Source organism: Equus caballus, chromosome 30, assembly GCF_041296265.1.
Source record: "Equus caballus isolate H_3958 breed thoroughbred chromosome 30, TB-T2T, whole genome shotgun sequence".
NCBI lineage: Eukaryota > Metazoa > Chordata > Mammalia > Perissodactyla > Equidae > Equus > Equus caballus.
In genome coordinates this window covers 14,450,843-14,478,308 of record NC_091713.1, presented here as the reverse complement: position 1 = coordinate 14,478,308, position 27,466 = coordinate 14,450,843, and the positions used below count along the sequence as shown (strand labels likewise).

The following is a 27,466-nucleotide window of genomic DNA, read 5'->3' as shown; positions in this document are numbered from 1 at the left end:
CTGCCAGTTATTATCTCAATTATTATCGAGAGATTATTATCGATTATTATCTCAAATGTAAATAAACATGCCAATTAGACATCAGAGATGATCATATTTGATAGGAAAAGTACGATCCAACTCTCATCTGTCTACAGAAACCCAATTTAAATATAAATAGATACCTACCATGTAAACACTAAGAAAAAGAAAACCACAGAGGCTATATTTACATCACACAAAGGAAACTTCCGAACAAGGAAAATTTCATAATGAGAAAGTAATCAATTCATTAAGAAGACATACCATCCTCAATGGGGATGCACTTGATAACAAACTTCAAAGTACCTAAAGCAGAAACTGATAGAAATTGAAGGAGAAATAGACAAATCTACAACTGTGATTGGTGATTTCATCATCCCTCTCTGAATAATGGATAGAACAAATAACCAAAATCAGTAGTAACACAGAAGACCAGAACAGCACTATCAACCTCATTGACAATTATAGAACACTTCTGCTACCCCAGCCCAACCACAGCAGTACACATTCTCTTCAAATGAACATGGAACTTTCATTATTATAGACCATATTCCAAATCATAAAACTAGTCTCAAAAAATGTAAGATAACTGACATCATACAAAGTATGTTCTCTGACCACAGTGGAATTAAACTAGAAAAATGACAGAAAGATACTAGGAAAATCCACAATTATTTAGAAAATAATAGAGTACTAAATAATCCATAGGTCAAGAAATAAACCAGGGGGCCAGCCTCATGGCCAAGTGGTTAATTTCATGCACTCTGCTTCGGTGGCCCAGGGTTCGCCGGTTCGGATCCTGGGCGTGGACCTACACACCACTCGTCAAGCCATGCTGTGGAGGCATCCCGTGTAGAAGAACTTGAAGCACTTACAGCTAGGATATATGACCAGGCACTGGGGCTTTGGGGAGAGAGAAAAAAAAAAGAAATAAACCACAAGGGAAATTAGTAAATATTTTGAAGTGAATGAAAATCAAAACATCTATCAAAATTTAGGGGAGGCAGCTAAACCAGGGCTTAGTGGAAATGTTATAGCATTAAATGATTTTTGTTGCAGAAGAAAAATCTCAAATTAACATTCTAGGCATCCACTTAAGAATTTAGAAAAAGAAGCGCAAATTAAACACAAAGCAAGCAGAGGAAGAAATAAGGAAGATAAGAACAGTAATTAATGTAAAACAGTAAAATAGAGAAAAATCAATGAAACCAAAAGCTAGTTCTTTGAAAAGATCAATAAAATTGATAAACCTCTAGCCAAACTGATCAAGGGAAGGAAGATACAAGGTACCAAGATGAGAAATGAAAGAGGGACATTACTGCAGATCTTACAGACCTAAAAAGATAATAAGGGAATATTACGAACAACTTAATGCCAGTAAATTTAACAACACAGATAAAGTGGACATAAGCTATTGAAGTTCACATAAAAAGAAATCGATAACTCAAGTAGCCCTATATCTATTAAAGAAATTGAATTTATAGTTAAAAATCTCCTCACAAAGAAAACTCTATGCCCAGATGCCTTTGCTGTGAATTCTACCAAGGAAAGAAATTTTTTTAAAAATCTTGCAAATGATAGAAGAAGAATATACACTTTTTGAGGCCACTATTGCACCAAAACCAGCCAAAGATATTACAAAAACACTACAGACCAATATCCCTCATGAACATAGGCACAAAAATTAACAAAATTTTATCAAATAGAATCCCACAATATATTTTTAAAACATCTCTATCAAGTGGGACTTTTCCTGGGAATGTAAGATCGGTTTTAATATTTGAATATCAATGTAATTGATCAAATGAATGGAATACAGGAGGAAAAAAAATACGTGATCATATACAGAGAAAGTATTTGACAAAATCGGACACCCAATCATGATAAAATCTCTCAGCAAACTTAAAATAGGAGAGAGCTTCCTATAAATAGAACTTCCCTAAAATACATACATAACATCACATTTGATGGTGAAACACTAAATGTGTTCCCCTAAGGTTGGGAACAAGGCAAGGAGGTCCAATTTCATCATTTCTATACAGTATTTACTTCAGGTCCTAGCCAGGGCAATAAGGCAATTAATAGGAAATAAACGATAAGCAGATTGAAAAAGAAAAAGCAAAACTATTTGCAGGTAACATGATTATCTGTGTAAAAAACTCTAAGGAATCTACAAAATAAAAGCTACTATAGTTAATAAATGTGTTTGGCAAGGTCAATATACAAAAATTAATAGTATTTCTCTATGCTGGCAGTGAACAACTGGAAGTTGAAATTTAAAAATATTTACAACATCAAAAACATGAAATACTTTAAAGATAAATTTAACAAAATATGTGCAAAAGCTGTACACTTTATAGTTTTATAACATTACTGAAAGGAAAACTTAAATGAGTCAGAAGATTGAATATTATTGAGAAGTCAAATTGATCAATAGATTCAAAGCCATCTTAATCAAAATCCCAGCAGTAATTTTTTGTAGAAATATACACTATTTCAATAATTTAAATGGAATTGGAAAGGACTTAGAATAGCCCAAATTATTTTGAAACAGAATAAAGTTGAAGAATTTAAAATCCACTATAGAGCTACAGTATTCAAGACAGTGTGGTATTGGCTAAAAGATAGCGAAATAGGTCAATGGAACAGAATAAAGTGTCCAGAAATGGATCTTCATATATCATCAACTGTTTCTTCACAAAGGTCTGATAATGGGTTGAAAAGAGTTCCCCCAAAATTTACGTCCACTCAGAATCTCGGCATGTGACCTTTTTGGAAATAGGATATTTGCAGATGTAGTTAGTTAGATAAGGCCATACTGGATTAGAGTGGGCCCCAAATCCAATTCTTGTAAGAAGAGGGAAATTTGGGCACAAAGACACACGGGGAGACGCCACGTGATCATGGAGGCAGGCTAGAGTAACGCAGCTATAAGCCAAGGAGGACCAAGGGCTGCTGGGAGCCACCAGAAGCCAGGAGGAGCCTAGGAAGGATTCTTGCCTGGAGCCTGCAGAGAGAGCACGGCCTCGCCAACACCTTGATTTTAGATTTCTGGCCTCCATTGCTGTGAGAGAATACATTTCTGTTGTTTTCAGTCACCCAGTTTGTGGTAATTTGTATGGAAGCCGCAGCAAACTAATACAGGTGACAAAGTTCTTCAAAAATAAAATCTTTCAACGAGTGGTGCTGGAGATATTGGAGATCTGTATGGAAAAACATGAGCATTTATCCTTTCCTCACACCATGCACAAAATGAACTCAAAGCGGATCACAGACCTAATGAGTAGAGATAAAATTCTAGAACCTCTAAAAGAAAGGATAGGATGAAATTCTCATGATCTCAGATTTGGCAAAGATGTCTTAGATAGGACACAAACTATAGAAGAAAATATTTGATAAGTGAGACATTAAAAAAAAACAGCTTTTGCTCTTTGAGAGATATCAGTAAGAACATGAAAAGGCAAGCCACAAAGAAAATATTTGCAAAACGTATATTGATAAAGTGTCCAAAATATTTAATGAATTCCTACAATAAAAAGGGGAAAAAAGTCAATTTTTTTAGTGGCAAAAGATTTGGTCAGAGGCTTTACCAAAGAAGATAGAGAAATTACCAAAAGCCAATGAAAAAATGTAAAACTTCATTAGTCATTAGGGAAATGCAAATTAATACCATAATGAGATAATACTGCACATCCATGAGAATGGAAAAATTAAAAATTGATAATACCAAGTGTTGATAGTGTAGGGGAGGAAGACATTTCCTCTACCCTCTCTGGGTTCTTCTGGCCGGAGAATGAATTAAATTCACATGAGACAGAATAACAGGAGAAATTAAACAAAGCTTTATAACGTGTATACATGGGAGAAGCTCAGGCAAGCTGAGCAACTCGCCAAAATGGCTGAAACCACCACCTTAAATATCATCTTCAGCTAATGACTGGGGGGAGTCAGTTACAGGAGGTTACCAGACAAACACAGTAAACAGGAATAAGATTATTATGCAGATTTAAGTCCTTGCATTCTGTATTGACAGGAGTTTCTAGAGATAAGGTCATCCCCCTTGTTCCTGGTAGAGAGGGAGACAACTTTACAGATGGAGATTTCCCTTACAATGTAAATGTTTCTTAACAAAGGGTAAGCAAGTTCCACTCCTCAGAGCCTCCTTCCCTGTCCGAGTTTATTAAAAGTAACCAGCCCCAAATAATCCTCATGCCAAAGAGACATATCTTGGGGTGGCCAATGCCAGTCCCTCACAATATGCATGTGGAACAACTGGAATATAGGGCTTATGGCAATGTAAAAAGTTTCAGTTATTTTAGAAACCAGGCAGTTTCTTTAAAATTTAAGCATATACTTAACCATACAATCTAGCAATTCCAAGAGAAATAAAAATACGTCCTCACAAACACCTGTATGCAAATGTCTATGGCAACTTTATATGTAAGAGTCCCAAACTAGAAACTCAAATGTCCATCAACTTGTGAATGGTTAATAAAATTGTGATATATTTATAAAATAGAACATAATTCATCAGTAAAAGGAACTCATGATTACATGCAGCAACATAGATGAATCTCAAAGCATTGTACTAAGTGAAAGGAATCATATACAAAAGGCTACACACTGTACAATTCCAGTTAAATGGCAATTCTAGAAAAAACGGAACTACAGTTGCAGGAAGTAAACCATTAATGGCCAGGGGCTAAAGATGGAGGAGGGGCCTGAGTGCAAAGTGGCACAAAGGAACTTCTCGAAATGATTAAAAATTAAAAAAAGTCTTAATTGTAGTGGTCATCACATGGCCAAACACATATGTCAAAACTCATGAAACTGTATACTTTAAATGAATGAATTTAATGAATATTAATTGTACTTCAATAAAGATAGTTTTTTTCAAAAAGAATAAAATACCAAGGAATAAATTTAAGCAAGGAGGTGAAAGATCTCTACACTGAAAACTATGACATTGATGAAGAAAATTGAAGATAACACAAATAAATGGAAAGATATTCTGCGCTCATGGCTTGGAAGAAGTAATATTGTTAAAATGTCCATAACACCCAAAGCAATCAACAGATTCAATGCAGTACCTATCAAAATTCCAATGGTATTTTTCCACAGAAATAGAACAAAAAATCCTAAAATTTGTATGGGGCCACAAAAGACACCAAATAGCTGAAGAAATCTTGAGAAAGAAGAACAAAGCTGGAGGCGCCACACTTTCTGATTTCCAACAATATTACAAAGCTATAGTAATCAAAACAGCATCATAGTATTGGCATAAAAGTGGACACATCAATCAATGGAACAGACTGAAGAACTGAGAAATAAACCCACGTATATATGGTCAATTAATTTACAACAAAGCGACCAAATATATGCAAGGAGGAAAAGATAGTCTTTTCAATAAATGGTGTTGGGAAAACCAGACAGCCGCAGGCAAAACAATGAAACTGGACCCTTCCTTACACCACTCACAAAAATTAACTCAAAATGGATTAAAGACTTGACCGTCCAACCTGAAACCATAAAACTCCCAGAAAAAAACATAGGTGACAAACTCTTAGACAACAGTCTTGGCAATGATTTTTTTGGATTTGACACCAAAAGCAAAAATAAACCAATGGGACTACATCAAACCAAAAAACTTCTGTACATAAACGAAACCATCAACAACACATGGAATGGGAGAAAATATTTGCAAATCATATACCTGATAAGGGGTTAGTATCCAAAATATATAAAGAACTCATTCAACTCAATAGAAAAATACCAAACAATCTGATTAAAAAATAGGCGGAGGGACTAAGTAGACATTTTTCCAAAAAAGGCATACAAATAGCCAACAGGTACATAAAAAGGCGCTCAAAGTCACTAATCATCAGGGAAATGCAAATCAAAACCACAATGAGCTGTCTCCTCACACCTGTTAGCATGGCTGTTACCAAAAAGACAAGAGAAGTGTTGGAGAGGATGTGGAGCCCTTCTGCACTGTTAGTGGGAAAGTGCATTGGTGCAGCCACTATGGAAAACAGTATGGAGGGTCCTCAAAAAATTGAAAATAGGGGGCCAGCCTTGTGGCCGAGTGGTTAAGCTTGCATGCTCTGTTTTGGCGGCCCGGGGGTTGGCTGGTTCAGATCCCGGCTGCAGACCTATGCACCGCTCATCAGGCCATGCTGAGGTGGCGTCCCACATGCCACAATTAGAAGGACCCACAACTAAAATATACAACTATGTACTGGGGGGCTTTGGGGAGAAGAAGGAAAAAATTAAAAATAAATAAATAAAACTACCATATGATCCAGCAATCCGACTTCTAGGTGTTTTTCTGAAGAAAACCAAATCACTATCTTGAAAAGGTATCTGCACCCCCATGTTCACTGCAGCATTATTTACAATAGCCAAGACATGGAAACAACCTAAGCGTCCATCGATGGATGAATAGATAAAGAAAATGTAGTGTATATATATATATGTACAATGAAATATTATTCAGCCATAAAAAAGAAGAAAATCTTGCCACTCGCGACAACATGGATGGACCTTGAGGGCATTATGCTTAGTGAAATTAGTCAAATAGACAGATAAATACTGTATGATCTCATTTATATATGGAATCTAAAAGCAAAAAACAAAAAAAGGAGATTCTACACTTGAAACTAATGTAATATTGTCTGTCAACTATACTTACATTTAAAAAGAAAGGAGAGCCTAGATACAAAGAACAAATTGGCTGTTGCCAGAGTGGGGAGTGGGGAGTGGGTGAAATGGGTGAAGAGAGTCAAAAGGTCCAAACTTCTAGCTATAAAATAAATCAGTCCTGGGGATGCAATGTACAGCATGGTGACCATAGTCAATCATACTGTACAGTATACTGTGAAAGTTGCTAAGAAAGTAGATCTTAAAAGTTCTCATCACAAGAAAAAATAATTTGTAACTATATGAGGTGATGGATATTAATTAAACTTATTGTGGTGATCATTTGCAAAAATACACATATATCAAATCATTATGTTGTACGCTTAAAATTAATACAACGTGGTGCTGGCCCCATGGCCAAGTTGTTAAGTTTGTGCACGTACTCTGCTTTGGTGGCCTGGGGTTTCCCTGGTTTGGATCCTGGGCGCAGACCTAGCACCACTCATCAGGCCATGCTGAGGCGGCGTCCCACATGTCACAACGAGAGGCACTCACAACCAGAATATTCAACTATGTACTGGGGGCCTTGGGGAGAAGAAGGAAAAAAATTATGAATTAAAAAAAATTAGTACAATGTTATATGTCAATTCTATCTCAGTTTATAAAAAGATAGTTTTAAAAGAATGCAAGAATTACGCTGTAAAGAAATCTGATTATCTTTGTCAACAGCTTTTCCTCTCATCCCCAAATGACGATAACCATCTATTTTTTGCTAACCGCCTATTAAGATACTGCGGAATTCACACACTGCAGTGTAGGGACACATTTCACATAGTTGATTATAGGATGGTGAGTAGGAAGAAATTAGAAATGTAGTTCTATGATGTCTTGGCTTATCTGATATACAGATAATTGATCCTCAAAGACATTTCGATGGAAAACTACAGAAAAACTGTACAGCTAACAAAATTTATAGAATGAGTCTATTCTCCAGGATTTTATTTCATGAAGTTCTGTATTACTTGCTTGAAGTTTTCAATCCATAAAAATTGACAATAAAAATATTTCCCCAAATTTCTAGCTAGCACAGAGAAGAAAAGACAGCAAAACTAGTTACTGTACTAAGCTAATAGCTCCTAAGGCAGCGTAGATAGTCGTCATATAAATACATTTTTCTGGTAGAAGTATGACCACAATGTTCTGGGAAACCACTGGTTAAATTCCACGTTTTAGGCCTGGAGCTCCCCTAACACTTGTAATATAATAATTTTTATTCCTTTCTCATAAGAAATGAATATTTAAGAAAATTTGTTGCATCTACTGTCCTTATATAAATCACACTAAGTTGGTATCTGTATCTTTCTCAGAAATAAAAAATTATATAAATCACACAAATGTACATATTGTAACAAATGAGTAACGCTTACTACTGTTTTATTGCTATTAGAGAGTAGAGAAGAATGTACTTTTAAAACAGCCTCAAATAAGAGAATTATTGCTGGCTATGGCCATGGCCCTGATAGCAAGAGAGCCAGCTCACACCCTCTCCTTCAAGCAATTGTGGGCACAAGCGCCTGTGTCTCCCACTTAAAAAGAAAGTGTGCACGTGCATATGTGTGTGTTGGAGAAATGCTTCAGAAATGCTGGGTCTTGTGAAAAAAGAAGAGTTCAACAGCACAGGGCTAAAATTACCATGGGAATTTTGTGTTGTTACTGTTTGGATTAAAGGGTAAAGAAAAAGGAGAAAACGCTCTGACTTGTTTCTGCCCCTTGATGCCTTGAAATTTTTGTCCAATTGCTGAATTTTATTTATTTATTTTTAATTTTTTTTTAAGATTTTATTTTTTACTTTTTCTCCCAAAGCTCCCCAGTACATAGTTGTGTATTTTTCAGTTGTGTGTCCTTCTAGTTGTGGCATATGGGATGCCGCCTCAGCATGGTTTGATGAGTGGTGCCATGTCCGCATCCCAGGCTTCGAACTGGCGAAATCCTGGGCTGCCGGAGCAGAGAGCGTGAACTTAACCACTTGGCCACGGGGCCAGCACCATAATTGCTGAATTTTAAAGACTTTAGCCTACGCTTGGGCAAGTCTGTAAATTACGCAAATTCATTGTTGATGGCTGCTACCTAGTGGAAGATCCATGGTCATCCACCATTATCAGTGTTTTCCAAATTGATAAATCTCTTTTTGGTTTCCAGCTTTATTCCATTGGTTCTAAGGCAGCATCTGAGTTACACTTCAAGTCAGTCCTATGATACTAATGAAGGTGGAATTCATTAAACCAGAATATTAGATTTTAAGCGTATTATGAAAAGCCTGAGCTGAACACGATGCCTGCCATCTTCTTTCCAGAGAGATGTCTTCCGTGATCTTGGTGGGGGAATTCTGGACAGTGCTTGGCAAGGCTATAATGCTACCCTCCTGGCCTATGGCCAGACCGGCTCTGGAAAGAGCTATTCCATGATTGGGTTTGGTGCAAACAAGGGTCTCATTCCGAGTGTGTGTGAAGAGCTCTTTCAAGCAATTGAGAACCGAGAGAGAAACCAAGAATACCAGGTATGTATTATTCTAGCATCCCTTCCTTAAAGAAGTTTTTTCATGTTGGAACTCCCCCACCCCAAATGGAAGTTATAGGCATCTCTGTTTTAGGATAATGTTAATTTTCCATACCGAAATCTTTACACGTTTACAAAATCGAGTCACAGCTAAATAAAACATTGAATTTTTCTGGTTCTATGGAGACAAACTCAGGGAAATACTTTTGAAGGCATTTTGAGTATCGTAGAAGTAGACATCTTCAATCCTAATACTAACAGGGGATTCTTATTGAGGCTTGTAACACAAAACCCTGGCTGACTCAAGTCTACGTTTCCTTTGCTTCCCTCTTCTACCAAGGTTGTGGGTGTGTTGCCATCTTAATTTACTGATTTTTTCCTAAATAAAGAATGTTATTTTGTTTCTTAAGTGTCCCAGTATAGCTTCTCAATTGCCCCAGCATAGAAAGCCCAAGACTGAATTTTAGATTCATTGAAGGTTGGTGACATTTTCAAGATGGTGAGTAAACATTAATGTAATTAGCTTTGAAACATGACAGTAAAGGGGGCCGGCCCCATGGCCGAGTGGTGGGGTTCACACTCTCTGCTTTGGTGGCCCACAACTAAAGGACCCACAACTAAAATATGCAACTATGTACTGGGGGGCTTTGGGAAGAAGAAGGAAGAATTTAAAAATCTTAAAAAAAAAATGACAAAATGTGAATAAATACCTGTAAGCATAGTTTGTTTCTGCTTCCTCTAAATGGCAGAAGAGTTTAAATTTGTGTTATGAAAAGTCAACATTGCATCATCTTTTTTATCTTTTTTCTGATTTTAAAAATAATGCATTCAAGTTAGAGAACAGAAATTACTCATAATCACCCAACTAAATACTATTAACATTTCAGTATATTTCTTTCTAATATTTTAATTAAAAGTTTATCAAAGTAATACAAGTATCATTTAAAAACGATAAAAGCCAGAGAAAGGAAAGCCTATATCCACATGAAAACTTATCCAGGAATATTCCACAGCAACATATTCACAGTGGCCAAAAAGTAGGATCAACCTGAATGTCCATCAACTGATGAATGGATGAATACAATGTGGTATGTCCATCCAGTGGAATATTACTCATCAGAAAAAAGGAACATAACATCTGATGCATGCTACAACATGGATGGACCTTGAAAACATTGTGCGAAGTGAAAGAAGCCAGACACAAAAGATCACATATTATTTGATTCCATTTATATGAAATGGCCAGAATGGGAAATCTACAGAGACAGAAAGTACATTAGTGATGGCCTAGGGCTGGCACGGGGGGCAGAGGAGGGGAGAAGGTAGAGAATGGGAAGTGACTGCTAATGGGTGTCTTTTATGGGGAGACCAAGTGCTCTAAATGTAGTTGTGGTGATGGTTGCACAGCTCTGTGAATATACTGAAGACCATTGGATTGCACGCTTTAAATGGGTGAACTGTGTGATATGTCTGTCATCTCTCAACAGAGCTCTTTAAAAAATGGTCCTGAGAGGCTTATAATGGAAACCACCGGTCTCCTGCCTGTCCCTCCTCCCCTTCCCATGCCACCCCACAGGTCACCTTCTTCAACTCTTTAGCTGTTGGCCCTAGTCTCTATCTCCATATTTTAAAATAATTTTGGTTATCTTTTTTTAGAGAAATATTTTTAGACATACCTACTCTCTTCCCACCATGGCAGAAGAGAATTTCACTCTGTCGTGCTAACACCCCCACCACGATACTTTTTCCCACACACCCCCTGCATTGTTAGTAAGTTTGGTTAAATCAGTAGTGTTTAGCATTTCAGTTGTGCAAATATTGTTCACTGCTGAGCCAAGTAATACATACATCCTTTCTACACTTTTTCTTCGAGTTCTGAACTGCCTCTTGTGTGTATGTCTAGTTTCTACAAATCTCTCTCTCTGTTTTTCTGAATGCTCCAAACCACTGTCACCTGCCTATTAAAAATATTTTCCATACACTCAACTTATGAGTTCCATTATTTTTGGGGGGGATGGGGGTGTCTCAATCAGCAAGAGTCTTTTATTCTCCTGCCACAGTTTGGAGCAGTGTTTCTCCAAGGCTACTGCGAAACTGTCATTCTGGAACCTTATTTCAACATTCTTCTTTGTTAGTGCCTCAGACAACCAGATCCAATATATTCCCTGTCTTGGTTTACCCTCTCCTTTTGATGCAACTTCTTTAGAAAAATGTGCATCAAGGGTACATTGTTTGCATCCTCGCATAGCTGAAAATATCTTTTCTTACCTCCACACTTGACTGCAGTTTGTCTGGAATAGAATTCAGATCTCTGAGAATATTGAGGACATCACTCCATCATCTTTTAACTTCCAGTGTTGCAGCTGAGAAGTCTGGTGAGATTCTGATTCCCAGTTCTTTGTATGTGACCTTTTGGATTGCCAACTTCTCTCTCAGCTTTTAGGATCTTCTCTTTATGCTCGATGTTCTGATGTGCCTGAGTGTGAGCCTTTTTTCACTCATCATGCTGGACACTCAGTGGATCCTTTTCAATCTGGAGATTGCTGCCCTTCAATTCCGGGAAGTTTTTCTATCACTGTTTCTTTTACAACGTTCTTCCCTCTGTTTCTTCTGTTTTCCATGTCTGGAACTCTTATTCATTGGATTTGGGACCTCTTGTACTAATGTTCTGATTTTATTCTCTTACTTCCTGTTTTCCATTTGTTGGTCTTTTTTTCTGCATTCTAGAAGATTCCCTCAACTATATTTCATAGCCCTTCTACTACAATTTTCTTCTGGCTATCTTTTATTTGTTTAATTTACAAACACTCTTATTCTCTGGTTGTTCCTTTTTAATAGCATCCTGTTTTGTCATGGATATAATTCTTTATCTCTCTGAAGCTATTATTAATAGGGCTTTGAAAAATGTTTTCTTGTACTCTCTGCATTGTCTGTTTTCTCTGAGTTCCTTTTTTCTCTTGTTTGTTTTGATCTCTCTTTCAAATTGGAGACTTTCCTCGTCTGCTCATCTTTGGCCATTTGTTTATTTTAAATCATGAGACACTCTGAAGCTAGCTGGAAGCTCTGGGTACGTGAGGTTTGACTGTCAAGACACACAGGGTGACTAACAGACAAGCCAGCTTTTTCAGAGGTGCGGGATGATGGCGGAAAATGTTGGTCTCTTAGGGCCTTTTCTCTAGACTAGAGTCGTTCAGATTCCTCCACTCTCCTGTTTAAGAGGTGCACACTTGGCTAGCAGTGTTCCAAAAGCACAGGAGGCTAAAGTTGGAGAGTGAATAATGAAGAACACCTTTTTCTGTTCCCAGTTGAGACTGAAACACAAACACACAGTCTTGTATCTGTTTTTAATTTATATTGAAAACTTCATATCATTAAAATGATTATTTGAGAATCTCATATTGCATGTAAAATAGAGCTTTACTATACTTAATATTAGCTTTCCTTTGTTGGACATTATGTTGTTTTCATATTAAATTTTTTCAAAGATAATTGTTTCAAGAGAATCTAATTTACTTTATGTTCTTTTCTGCGCAGGTTACATTCAGTATGCTGGAAATTTACAATGAACAGGTAAGAGTGATTCTATTTTCTGACACACAAATCTGAGTGACGCTCAGCAGCTTAATAAGGATCAGGGGCTCCCCTTCACCCATCCCAGAGACGACGTCACAACTCCAGCCTGGCCTTGACTGTCCAGCCCTAACCAACCTCATTTTAGGTCCAACTTCATTTTGTGTTCCTTTATCTTCACACATCTATGCTTCAGCCACATAGAATGAACCTTCCTTTCCCGAACATGTCTGCCCTTAAAGAAACCACTAAATTTCCAAATCCAGTTCAAATATCAGCTCCTCTACACGTCCTGAGGCAGGTGGCTCCAGTCAGCACAGTGTTGTAAAAAGGTTTTTCTTCAAAGGGCCACAAAGTGAATATTTTAGGCTTCGAGGGCCATAGCATCTCTGTTGCATCCCCTCAGCTCTGCCACGGCAGCACAGAAGCAGCCACAGACGCCGTGAGGGTAAGCGGGCTGTGTGCCATAGAACAGGACTTAAAGGACTTCACTCAAGCTTGAATGTCACATAATTTTCACCTGTCAGGAAATAGTTCTCTTTTGACTTTTTTCAGTCATTTCAAAATGTGAAAAACCTTCTTACCTCAAGGATCATACAAATACAGGTGGCGGGCTGAATTGGGCCCAAGGCTATAGTTTGTATACTCCTAGAAATAGAAAGAACGTGGTTTCAAACCCCAGTTCTCTCATTTACTAGCTGTGTGGCTTTGGCAAATCACTCTAAGAGCTCGGTCTGCTCATTTATGAAAGAGAATTTAAAATAAGACATAAAGGAAACACACTAAGATACACTAAATTCTGAATTTCTAATGCAGGGCCTGGAAAATACTGGATAGTCAGCAAATGTTCTTTCATTCTGCCCTTTCCTTTTTGCATTTATTATACTGTAAAATTTTATTTACATATTTGTGTCCTCAAAACAGGTAATGGTTTCCTTGTGAGTCCTGAAAGCACGATTTGTTGCACTTAGAGCAGGATTTAGTTTAGAAAGGGCACTCCCTAGTGTTTGCTGACGGGATAGGTCGACAAAGGCATCTGTAATTGTAAGTTTCTCTTGGGCAGAGACCACATCCTAATAGTTTTTGTGTAACTCCAAGCAGTATCTACAGCCTTGCACTTAATCGTCACTAAATACATATTATTAAGGCAATAAATCTGTCAGTGATTTTCTCTTTATATTAAGGAGAGAGAATATCCATGTGTTTCTTGTATGTTTCCCTGAGTCATTTATTACCACTGAAAGTTAACAGTAAATTCAAACGGGTTATTATGTTAAAGTCACTGATTAAGTTTTGATTTCTTTCAAGTCTGTGAGCTTGGAAGACAGTACGGCTCCTTTTTCACACCAATAACTTGAGGAGGAAACTTTACTTCCTTTATGACCGGGTTCTTGTGGGGAAGACTGCGAGGAGCGGGGTCTCGCTGTGGTCTCCCTACTGATACCTGTTTACCACGATGCTCTCTCTGGAATTCTGTTTTCTCATCTCTGAAATAAGAACACGGGACATCCTAAGAACCTTTTCACGTCTTGTATTCTATGAGTCGCTGGTGTTTTTCCATCAGGTACTTCAACAGTCAATTAAAGTGAAGTGTGTTAGATATCGTTAATATTTCAGACATCATACCAGATTCTGAGGATGAATAAAACCTAAGACGCGATTCCTGCCAGGGAGAAGTTTGGTGGAAGATAAAACACCTGCTCCAAACTTTAATGAAATACTATATGTGCTGCACGAGTGGTGAAAAGAAAGGTGTAGAAGAGGCGGGGCCGACCTGGTGGCGGAGCCGTTAAGTTCCTACGTTCTGCTTTGGCGGCCTGGGATTCGCTGGCTCGGATCCCGGGTGTGGACGCGGCACCGCTTGGCAAGCGAGGTTGTGGTGGGCATCCCACATATAAAGTAGAGGAAGATGGGCATGGATGTTAGCTCAGGGCCAGGTTTCCTTAGCAAAAAGAAGAGGATTGGCAGCAGATGTTAGCTCACGGCTGATCCTCCTCCTCCTCAAAAAAAAAGAAAGGCGTAGAAGAGGGAGTGACTGATACTGCCTGGGATGTTTGTTGTTTGTCAACAGAGGAGTTAGAATGGGCCTTGAAAGATGTTTACGAGTTTGGTGATGCAGTGGATGAGTTGAGCGTGGTGAGTGCAAATAGGGGCACTTTAGGCAGCAGGATTACTATGAACAAGTCCAGGACCTATGGAAGTACGCGGCAGTTAAGGGAACAGAGAGTGCCCTGTGCAGCGAGTTGGGGACGTGGGGGGAGGTGAAGGGGGAAGCATCAGGAGGTGAAACTCTACATAGGTTGCCAAAAAGTAAAGGGCCGTCGTCTCGTAGGCAATGGAGGATGAAGGAAGGATTTTGGATAGGGGAATAAGGTCATCAGATTGGGGTTTTAGAAGATTTCTCTAGCAGCAGAGTGAAGTTGGATTTGAAGCAGCACCACGTAGAGGCAGAGCCGGGAGAGTCTCACCAGAGCCTAGGTGAGTGATGCAGGTCTTGTGAGAAGCATCAGTTCAATCTCCAGGTACAGCCTGGACGGTCCCTGTCCAGGCTCTGCCCTTGTCTCTGGGCCCCTACACTTCCAGCCCAGCCAAACAAACCTACTTACATTTTTCTACTGAGCTTTATTCACCTGCATCTCCAGCCTGATTCGACTTCCTACAGTTTATGCGACTCAGCGGAAGTTATGGAACAGGCTTCCCAGCTAAGGCAGAGTTGTCTCTTTTTGATGTTCCCTTGTCTCTGGCCGTTCTGTCCACCATCCTAATTGTGCCCAGACTTCAATTTGGGATCTTGTCTTGACTCTAGGACTTAAAGCCATAGAAAGGTCGAGCTGGGGGAGGTCTTAGAGATCATTTAATCCATCCCCCTCCCATTACGAGGAGAAAACTGGGAATGTAAGAGTTTCCAAAACTCTCCCAGTTTGGAGGCGGAGCCAGGACTAAGCACCCAGGTCTTCTGACTCCCAGCCCAGATCTGTCTACACCGTCTAACCCCGACTACCCCCTGGCGGGCCTCTGACTCTCCCAGGCCCCCGTACCATGACCCTACTTCATCTTGTCAGAAGCGGCTTTTTGCGGGCAGAGGTGACATGGGCTTTTCCCTGAGCCCACTGTCTGAGTGTGACATCACCCAAGTCTCCAACAATAATAAGATCCGAAGAACTACCCGGATTCTCTTGCTGGGTTTGGCTGTAGCAAACTGGTGTTTGGGCTGAACGTTCCCCGTGGCGGTAGAGATGCAGGATGATGGCATCTAACCTGGGCAGAACGGGTCCTCTGCTTCCATTACATACTTTGAATGTTACTAACTTCTAGTTATTTTTATTTTCTTTTATCCCTGTTCTCAGGAAAGTGGGACTTCATTACTTTGTAATACAAAATTTCTGATAATTCGGAAAGAGGCTAGGATGACTTATTTTTATATTATCCACAAAGGAGTTGCTAACAAATGAGTGAACGAGATTGCTAGGAGAATATTTACGTTAATAAGAGAACCGTGTTTTCAAGCACAAAAGCTTTAGAAGCCCCCTTTTAAAGTCAGACAACTGTAGCCACCTCCTAAAATGTTTTCTCATGCCACAAAAGCAGTTCCCTCGATACCCTACATGCCATGTATGCAGCACTGTTTGTCAGCCTGGCTCGTTACCCCATTCTCTCAACAAGCATTCACTGAGTGCCTGCTGTGTGTCAGGAACTCTGCTGAGATTTACTAGTAAAAAGACATGGTCCCACGCTAAGGCAGTTCATGGTCTGGTTGGAGTGCTTTAGGTGTGTACTTAAAACAATACACTGAATTTCTAAAAAAAATTGTGCTTCTGATTTCACTAATTACAACAGGTTTTCATATTTTCTTGCCTCCCATTTCTCTGATTCTTTCTTAGCTAAATTATGAGGTTGTCTAGCACCTACGGAAATTTAACATTTATTCATTCATCCAATAAACATTTATTGAGCACCTCATATATTCTAGGCAGAGACATACCAGCGAAGTAAACAAAAATCCCTGCCTCTCTGAAGTCTCCGTTATTTGTTCTCTTTTCCTCAGGTAAGAGATCTGCTGTCTAGAACCAAGAAACCTGGAGGCCTAAAAGTAAGAGAAGACCAGCAGCTGGGCTTTTATGTGGATGGTCTGAAGTCAGTGCCTTGTGAGAACTATGCACAAATCGAGAGGCTGATGGAACAAGGAACGAGAATAAGGACCACGGCTTCGACCAACATGAACGCCAGCAGCAGCCGATCGCACATGGTCATTACCATTCAGTTCAAGCAGGTGAGGTTCTAGTGAATGCCACTGTCCTGATCCCCTACCAAGGGTGGCCCTTGGGAAGGGTTCCCAGTAGCGTAACGGGCTGGTGAGTATTACGAGATCCTTTCAGATTTGACCTATGGACTTGGGTGGCCACTTCCCACCATACACTATAGGGTCAGAAACAGGAGAAAGAGAGGCATTTGCCCTTTTCCTACCTCCCACCACGTCCATGCACCACCATGGCATAAGTGGGCCCATTACTAATGGTGGGGCTGTAGCAAAGTCCACAGATCCCAGAAGTGCCCATGGGACTAAAGGCTGCTTTCCCTCAAGTAAAGTCCATGCTCTTAGGAATGAATTTTTACCCCAAGCTGATCACACTGGAGATCTGAGTGCAACTCCATGGTTCATCATGGAGAACTCTTCCAGTAGCCTTTCTGTGCATCACCAACAGAGTGATGACCAGCTTTCAGATCCACAAGCCTAGGGAACCAACAGATGCTGAAGTACCTTTCAGATATTTGAAAGTACCAAAATAAAGTCTTTGAAACCAGGTCATCCATGTAACTCTCCACTAACTAGAATCTTTGATAAACTAGAGCACACTTTTCTCCTCCATCCTCCTTGGTGGGTATCAGCAAGTGATGTCTACAATATCCCCAGTTTGAGTCAGAAATGGTTATTCACAAAGCCTGGGTAAATGTTACAGTTAGCTACAATCTCACCACCTCCGTCCCTAAGCCACAGCAAGTAATAGATAAAATAGTAATAAATGAAGATTGTCCTGCTCTTACCAGGAATAGTGGAAAAACACTGGACCTTGTATGGCTCTTTGTTTACCAACTTTGAAGCTTTGAGAAATAACTTTCCCTTCCCGAGTCTCAGTTTCCTCTTCTGTAAAATGAGACGAGTAGCTGTACTCACAGGGGTGTTGGGAGGCTTAAATAAGACACCGCATTTTAAAGATCTTTGTCAACTTTTTAGTGCCATTCACTTGATTTTACAACGGTAGTGAAATTCATAAACTTTATAAATGGTTTGCCCTGCTATTTGTTTTGTTTTCTTTTTTTAAAGATTTTATTTTTCCTTCTCCCCAAAGCCCCCCGGTACATAGTTGTGTATTTTTAGTTGTGGGTCCTTCTAGTTGTGGCACGTGGGACGCCGCCTCAACATGGCCGGATGAGCGGTGCCATGTCCACACCCAGGATCCGAACTGGCGAAACCCTGGGCCACCGAAGCGGAGCACGCGAACTCAACCACTCGGCGGGAGGGCTGGCCCCCCCGCAGAAATTTTAAAGGTAGACTAGATTGACCTCATATGTAGCCTGCTACCACTCTAAGAGCATGACTGGTGCTTTCCCACAGGTTTTCCTCGACAGAGAGCTCACCAAACAATCCAGTATTAATCTGGTGGATTTAGCAGGAAGTGAAAGGCAGAAATCTTCAGGATCCGAAGGAGACAGACTGAGGGAAGGATCACGAGTTAACTTAAGTTTAACCAATTTAGGAAATGTTATCAGGTAAATAATCAGCTGATAAGTATTTATTTGTGCCGTAAAATGACCACAGATAACAAAAATTAGATGAATCATAACCCTTGGTTTATGACCCACTGTCATCATTGGTTCATGCCTGGTCTTCCCATATGTTTTATTTTAAAATAATTGATTGTTTTTTAATAAAATAATAGACAGTAATAAAACCACCACCCAAGCCAGGAAGTAGTTGGTATTCCTCTCCAATGCTCCCCTTGGAGATAACCACCATCTTGAATTTTATGTTTATCCTCTCTCTCTGTCCATCCCTGCCTTCTACTTTCCTTCCCTCCCTCCCATCTTTCTTTCATTCTTTCTTATTTTATCCCGTGTCAATATTATTATTTAGTGACACATTTTTGAAGTTTATAAAAAGGGTAAAATATTATATTGTCTTCTGGACCTACTCTTTTTTTAAGCTATTAAGGTATAAATTACATGAAATGCATAAATCTTAAATGTCACCTCAATGAATTTCTATACATGTATATATCTATGCAGTTACTATCAGATCAAGATATAGAACATTTCCAAAACCCAGAAGGCTCCCCCATACCCCCTCCAAGGCTTTTACTCCCAGCAAAATAAGTTGATCTTGTCACCAAAGATTGGTTTTGCCTAACTGTATTGATTTTCATATAAATGTGATCATTTATATGAGGTCAATGTCTTTTGCACCTGGCTTCATTCACTAAGGATTGCGTCTGTGAGACTAACCCATGTTGTTTCATGTAGCAATTAATAGTCCCTTTTTCATGTCACAATTTATTTATCCATTCTCCTATTGATGGACATTTAGTTTGTTTCCAGGTTTTGACTACTCTGAATAAAGTTGCTACGAATATTCTTGCACACACACTTTGGGGAAGATCATTACTCATTCCTCTTAAGTATATACTCAAGAGTAGAATTGCTGGGATTTGCTTTTAGACTCAACATTACTAACAATATCTACCCATGTTTTATGTGGCTAGAGCTCATTTACTTTCTTTCGCTAAATGTTGTGTCTGTGACATGCCTCCATGTTGTTGCAGTCGTAGTTGTTAATTCTTTTTCATTATTATGTCGTATTTCATTGTGGGCAAATGCCACAATTTATTCATTCATTCTCCTGTTTGGCATTTTGATTGTTCACAGGTTTCTGTTTTTCACTGTTACAAACAGTGCTGCTATGAACATTCTTGTACAAATCACTAGGTATCAATATACTAAAGTTTCTTTTGAGTATAGACAAAGAACTGAAGTTGTTATGTATAAAGTTGTGTAAATACCTAATTTTTCAAGATGGTGATAAATTGTTTTCTAAAATGTTTGGACCAATTTACATTCCCAGCAGTAATGTATAAGAAATTCCATTAATCCACATCGTTTCTACGGCTTGGTATTGTCAGGTTTCTTGATATTTACCAACTAAATGGGTGTAAATATATCTTATTATGGTCTTGATATTCCTGGTTACTAGCAAGTTGGAGCATCATTTGATATGTTTATTAGCAGTATGTTTCCTCTCAAAATACCTCCTCTTAGGTGTTTCCCAATTAGTCTATTGAGTTATGGTCTTTTTCATTGACTTGCATTCTTTACATATTTTTTATTTCTCTTTTTCAAGTATATGTACTATAAATATCTCCCCCCAGTTGGTAGCTTGGCTTATCACTTTCTTTAGGGTGCCTATTTATGAGCAGAAGTTATGGTTACGAATTATGTTTTGCATTTTTTGTGTCTTGTTTAAGAAAACTAGAGCCACAAAGATATCTACCAACATTAGACTTAAGCTCCTATCTGTCTGGAGTTGAACTCTGTGTGTAGTGTAAGGTAGGCATCCTTTTCATTACTTTTTCCTTATAGAGTACCAATTCTTCCACTTACATTTGTTGAATAGTCCCTACACTCCCCAGCGATTTTCTATACTACCTCTGTTACATACCAAAATTCAATATCTGCCTAACTGTTTCTTGGCTCTTTAATCTGTTCAGTTGGTGAAAGTCTAAATATAATAAATACTATATCCTCTTCCTGGATAATACAAGGATCTCTATTCTGCATCTGTAATTGTTGATAAGTATTTTAATTCTTTTCTTCTTTAACCCCAAAAGACATTATTATTACTCTTTTCCACAGTATTCATCCACATTTATCCGTTTTTAAAATTATTTATCCCTTCTTAAACCTTAGAGCTGCTCTCTAAGATCAGTTTCCTTCTGGTTGAAGTATATTCTTTAGAATTTCCTTTAGTGATCATCTACTGACAGTGAACTGTCAGTTTTTGTTTGGTTGAAATGTCTTTCCCCTCATCCTTGAAAGATAATTTTGCTGGGTGTACAGTTCTAGATGGGCATTTTCTTGCAGCTCATTAGGGATGCTATTCTCCTGTTTTCTTTGTTGGTCTAATTGAGATTCCCTTGAAGATAATGTCTTTTTCCCCAGCTACTTTTAAACTCTTCTTTTTAGGGGTTCTCCAACTTCATTATGTTGCATTTGGGCATGGATTTATTGCCTCCATAACTCTATCAATTAGTGATTTTCGTCAACTCTGGAAAATTCTCAACCGTTATCTCTCGCATATTGCATCTGCTCATTTCTCCCCTCTTTTCTCTTCTGGAACTTCAGTCAGACTATTTGGAACTTCTCACTCTGTCCTCCATGTCTCTTAGCCTTTCTTTCTTGTTTCCCATCTTTATGTCTTTAGGCTGCCACCTGGATAATTTCTTCAGAACTATACTTTACTAATTCCAATGATAGCAGTGTCTAATTTGCTGTTAAACCTATCCATGTTGTCTTTAATTTCAAATATTGTGCTTACTCCTTTCTAGACGATCATTTTGTTTCTTTTCCAAATCACCTACATTAATTTTTTAGATTTCTCTGTTTGTGACTATAATTTCTCATAGGTAGGATTTCTTCCTTCCTCTTCCCCTCTCTTTTCAATGCCGATTCTGCTTTCTTCGCAATCCCCTGGAACGGGGTGGGGACTGAGACAATTATTTCTCGTTCACTCTCACTCTGGTGCTGTAGTCATATGGGGTCCTGACTTCATGGGCTCTTCTTAAGGCAGTAGGAGAAAAAGGCAAGAAAAGGACTTCAACCCACTCCCCGTACCTGTCTTTATGCTGATGGCCTGTCACTCTCTTCCTCAGATCACAACCCTTCTCTATACACATTCACGATAGCCTGCAGGCTCTTTAGGTTTTCCTCACAGGTTTTAGGGTGTTGGTCCCTCAGATCTGGGCTCTCCTCTTTCATTATCATTTCTCCAGGGTTGTTCTTGGAGAGGGAGCCAGCGGCTGTGCTGGGTAGCCATCTTGCTTCTGCATCTGTGTACAGAAGGTGTCTCAACCATTGGGTATTATTTAGAGTCACATCTCAGGTCCATGGGGTCAAAGAGAGGATTTGAAGCATGTTCTGACTTATCCCCAGGGAGGCAGGTTTCTTCTGGATACATTTTTTGAGTTTGTATTTCCTTTTTCGTTCAGTGCTCTGGCCGATGCAGCCATGGGGAAGAGAGTCTTGCACGTCCCCTACAGAGATTCTGTTCTGACCAAGCTGCTGCAGTCCGCTCTGGGTGGGAACAGCAGGACCACTCTGGTAAAGTGACTTTCTTACAACATTTCAGACTGATTGAGCTGTTATTATTGCTGTTGTTATTGCTATGGAAATTATTCTCCGTATACCACTCATACAGCACTTTGCATTTACACCACACATTCTCACCTGTTGTCTCATTACTCCTGCAGCTCTTTCCACCACAACGTTCAAGTCAAGTTTCTATATTGCTAATTTTCATATTCTTTTCTGTAGTTTTCAGGTTCTCTACAAGCAACATATATTACTTTTATTATCAGGAAAAAACTAATACAATTTTAAAAATAACACTAACCGTATCATATTATTCTAACCAGTGGTCATTTCATGGCAAGACTGGAAATCACTTTGACCGTGTTAGACACGAGCCAGGGGTGTAGCCCAGAGAGTGGCTGGATCGTGTCGTCTCAGCAAAGACTTCAAGACTCAGTGTTGAGTGTTGCCAAGTGGGTATAACGTGCTATGTGTTAAAATCAGGGCTCTCTGCTCTTCAGCCTCGTGTGCAGGGAGGGGCAAAACTGGTGGATGCTGCCTCCAGCCTCGCACTGACCTTGGGTCTGCTGTCCTGGTTAGGAGAGACACGCCCCCTGCGGGGACCTGCTATATGCACCTGTCTCCAAAATGTGCAGGAAAACACATCCCTAGTCTTTATCATTTAATCTTGCCTAACTACTTTTAAATATTTCATTTTAAAGTTTTGCTGGTTGTCAGTACCCGTGGGCCTCAATGGGCCATCCCCCAAGAACCTGGAATCCAAGGAAGTCCATAAGGTGCCCTCTGAACTACAGAATCAAACCTGACGGGTCTGAGCCCACGTGGGCATAGTCCCCTGAGAGGACGACTGCGGGTCTGCAAGATGGGGCTCCGGCTGAGGAGTTAGAATGTTGAACAAAAAAATACGTGGTGGGTAGGAGGTGGGGGATGGTCATGGATCATCTCAGGAGGCAAATGAAAAAGAGAATCCGCAAAGCCAACATCCCAGCTCTGGAATCTCTATGGCTCCAACCCCAGTTTCAGCGTCTTAAAACCTCACTTTCTCCCTTCCTACAGTGGAGATAATGACAATAGCCACTGGGAAATACTGCTGTGAGAATTAAATGAGGTGATAGAAATGAACAAGCTTTAAAAGCCACGAAGCTAAAGAAAGATGAAGCAGTATTCGCCAGGCTGTTATGTGCTGGACCATGGCCTCCAGGTCCGTGGATTACATGCTGCCATGTGGACAGTCACCCCTCCTATTCACCCTCAGCGACCCTGCCCACCTCGAGCTCATCAAAAAGCTTGTTTTCTCATCTGAATTCTTGAACAATTAATCCAAAGTCAACAGCCAGACTTGAAACCACGCAAGTGGCTACGCAGTAACGAGCAGTTTTATGGGTCTCTGCGGTGGCCACACTCCCCTGTGATCTCAATCCCTAAGCAAATCTGCTGGGGACTCAGGGCAGAGGGCAGTGTGGCACCGGGGTCAGCAGCACAGCTGTTCACGTCAGTCAGGGCTGGTTCAAGTTCCAGCTCTGCCAGTTATTATCCGTGTGACCTTGGGCGTATTATTTTTCTCTAAGCCTCAGTTTTCTGTCTGAGTTGTAAAGTTCGAACAATACTGTAAATTACAGGACGTTCTGTGAATGTTTGCTGTATAATATCAACAACAATAAATCCCTATATAAATAACAAAATCTGAAAGGGATATTTTTCACAGATAGCAGCTATAAGTCCAGCTGACATCTGCTATGAGGAAACTTTATCAACATTAAGATATGCTGAAAGGTACGTTTATGAATATTTATTCTCCACAGTGGGTCTAAAAAGTTCGAACCCTGGCAAACTCTTCTAGTGCCCTTATACTTAATGGGTTGGTGTTTTGGGAAGAGGCCCAGGAGAAGGCAGAACAAAATGATGGGTGAGAGAGGAGTGAGAGAAAATAAAACAAGAGGAGAAAGAACTGGGGCCTCAGGGCCCTCCTGAGCCTGCCGTTCTGTCACTCCAGTCTGGGATGGGGGAGGAGCCATGGGCTCACTTCCATGGGAGAAAGCATTGATGCCAACCCTGGTGTGGTTAGTTATCTGTCTCCCTGTATTTTGCTGCCGAATATCATGGGTATTAACGGATTTCTCCTTTAGTCCCGTGGGACATGGCTAGAGCATAGCGGCAGGCAGGGGACTTCATGCTAACGGTAGATGAAGTTGAGCATGTAAGAGGCAACCCCGAGGCTGGCACCCAGTCACCAGCCCTGCAGCTCTCTCTGTGTTGGTTCTCATCTCTCTAGGCCCCATAATACAGGTTAGATGCTTTGGAATAGGCGTGAAGGGCTAGGTCTCTTCTCAGGGAGGGGCAATCATGGCCAGCTCCTTCCCATCCAACTGGCCCAGGAAACAAACCCCTGCAGTTAGCCTGGCGCGAGGCTGTGGCTGTGCCACGTTCCTGCTTTTCAAGGCAGGCATCTGGAGCTTATTCCAACCTGCTTCTCCTGACCCTTCTAAGAAAGGGAGGTGGGCTATGGGGAGAGGGAGCCTCTAACCAGGGAGAGAAACTCTCCCGCAGGCCCCCACCACTCCTCCTTCCCACCGCAGGGCAAACACGAGAACCCACCACTGCAAGGCTCCCATCGGGTCAGACAGGACCCTGGAATTCTCAGGCCTGCGTTCCAGGCAGCTGGAGTTCCATGGGAAATGAAAACATTTGCCCACTCTAATATGTCCCTGTCCAGTTGAGGGCCTGTGCTGCAGACAGTGTCTGCCCCACCAGCTGTGTGACCTGGACCTCCCCAACCCTCAGTGACCTCTCACACTGACGGGGTGGATACCTATTCACAGCATTGGGGTGAAGGCCATATGAGATGGTGCACGAACCGTTCCTGGCCGAGTTCTGCCTGGCGTGTGTTTGATGCTCAGAAATCGCAGATGTTATTATGCCACCAAGCGATCGCCTCTCCTGTCTTTCCCTGGCTCTCCTCTGAGGGAGGGAGCCCCTTGCATTTAAGTGAGAAATACCTGTGTTCTCATCCTCCACTGTGCAGCCTCAGGAACATTTCACACCGGTAGACGTTTTCTTCCAGCATCTGCCCAACAGGCTCAGATCTTTAGGTCGAATTTTGCCTTCAGTAATATCTAGAATGTTCGCTTTCTCTCTGCTTATCAGATGCAAATCTGGTGCTAACAGTTTTTACTGCTTATCAGATGCAAATCTGGTGCTAACAGTTTTTACATGTGATGAGAGACTGTGATGTACAGGAAAGAGAAAATGGTACCCAGAAGTCCAGGGCTCTAGTCCGCGCTCTGCCAGGCTGTGTGACTTGGGGCAAGCCTTGTAAACTCTCTGTTCCTCAATCTCCTCTGTGTAAAATGAGAGGAGGAAGGTGGCCAGATTTAGCAAATAGACATTCAGGATGCCCAGTTAAACGTGAATTTCAGATAAAGAGCAAGAATGTTTTAGCATAAGTACGTCCCATGCAATATTTGAGGGCGTCCCATGTTTTCTCTGGCAACACTAGAAGGAACTGAGACAGCTCACCTCTGAGACCCCGGGACTGGGCGCACAGGGCAGAGCGGTGCTGGAAGCCTTCAGGCTGAGTTATCACAGCTGCCACAGGAGGGAGGGGGCAGACTTTTTCATTCACTGAGGCAGCCCAACTGGCTGAGTGTGTTCAGGGCCCTGGACACGTCAGGGGCCGGGCTCTGGGCTCTGGGCTCCAGCTGAGCTGCTCACCTTTATTTGAACCACGAAAGTCACTAAAGTCCCTTTTGGTCTTAATGGCTTACTGGGACCCGACTTGGTGGAATCTTGAGTCGTCCGGGGGGAGGGGCTCCCACCTTGACCCTTGCTGCCCAGGCCTCTGGGGTGCTGCTCCAGCTGCAGCAGGCCCAGGGCCTGAGTGTGTGTCGTCCTTGCACACGGAAGGGCTAAGAAGATCCGGAACAAAGCCGTGGTCAACACCTCAACGCTGATGAGAGAGTCGAGGACAGAGAACAACAAACTGCTGCTCGGATGTGGAAACTCCAGCATGGCAGGTAAACTGAGGCAGGAGTCGATGTTGAGTAAAAGCCAGCAGTAAGAAGGCTGGGGACAGGAGGGAGTGAGTGACCAGCGTGGGCTCAGGAGGGGCCTGGGGGCAGAACACCTGGTTAGAATCTGACGGGAGCCCCAGGACCGGCCAACGGTGGCCTCTGGGACTTTGTCAGGACATTTTGGCCCTGACCTTGGGGAAAAAAACCACTTTAAGGTAAACATAGATTTATATGCAGTTGTAAGAAACAATGGCCCTGCCCTTTTAAAATAGTCATTTTAGTCTTGTATTTTATTGCCATTTTTATTTTGAGGCCATTGTTTTGACTTTCCTCACCAGATTTGGACGGTAGCCATTTGACGTTTATTCTCCTGGTGGCCTCACGTGGTTGAGCGATGTCAGCAGCAGCACGGTCTCCTGAGACTGTTCTCAGCTCTGGCTGCGCTTCAGAGTCACCTGGTGACTAAGCACCACCCAGACCAGTTAGTCAACCCCTGGCACCGCAGTCCTGCCTGAAGGCCCCGGGGGGCTCTGGGTGCAATCGTCCAGAGCTGCTGCTTTGAGCTAGGCCTCAGATTTCAGTTTGGCAGCATGCAGGTATATATAATTTTATGCCTGTTAATAATTTAGAATGGGATGGATAAAAAAGCAAAATATAAAACTGTTGAAGTAAAATTGGTAGAAGTGTTGAGCATCGAAACAGCAATATCGGAAGCTACACAACACCCCCCGGCCCCGCCATGCTGCCTTGGTGGATGCCAGGCTCAGAGGTCACGTCAGCTCGCCTGGCCTATCTCCAGGCTCCCATGTCCTGACTCACTGAGGCTGCAGCCTCCACCAAGCCCTTCCTCAAGGGAGTCAGTGCCTCACCTGGCCCACGCACGGCTCTGCTGGGTCACAAATCTCTGTAACATCAAAAGCTGGATGCGCTGGTTGTTGACCTAAACATAACATCCAATGCCCATTATTCAGAAGCACAGACACAGAATATGTGAAAAACACTGTGAGACCAGCTTCGATTCTTCCCGAACCCTCTGGCCTTACAAGAAGTCCCTGTAACACCTACACGAATGAAAAATAGGATGCTGAGCTTTGGGGCTCCTCCTACAAAGGACCTCTGTGTCCTAGTTTCTTATGGATTAAAAGGTGATACTACTCTTGGCAGAACTTACCAAGCGATTTCTTCTTCACACGAAGTGCAGTTAAACTCCTCACTCCTGCCAAGAGTCCTGGGGTTTTTTTAATTTTTAAAATTTTTTAAATTTTTTATTTATTCCTTTTTTGAGGAAGATTAGCCCTGAGCTAACTCTT

The 27,466-nt window shown here is 41.0% G+C and overlaps 1 protein-coding gene across 2 annotated transcripts in view; it reads left to right on the top strand.

Annotated features, from left to right (window-relative positions):
- The window catches only part of KIF28 (kinesin family member 28), a 65,550-nt gene that overhangs the window by 16,687 nt on the left and 21,397 nt on the right, over positions 1-27,466 (top strand). Inside the window, exons 3-9 of one of the 2 annotated variants that reach the window (XM_014738011.3) lie at positions 9,014-9,217; positions 12,751-12,786; positions 16,832-17,056; positions 18,401-18,555; positions 22,044-22,155; positions 23,852-23,919; positions 26,050-26,159. In XM_014738011.3, the coding sequence (XP_014593497.3) occupies positions 9,014-9,217; positions 12,751-12,786; positions 16,832-17,056; positions 18,401-18,555; positions 22,044-22,155; positions 23,852-23,919; positions 26,050-26,159 (910 nt within the window). Of the gene's footprint in view, positions 1-9,013; positions 11,592-12,750; positions 12,787-16,831; positions 17,057-18,400; positions 18,556-22,043; positions 22,156-23,851; positions 23,920-26,049; positions 26,160-27,466 lie in introns of both variants that reach the window. The other variant, XM_070255767.1, reaches the window with a different exon arrangement.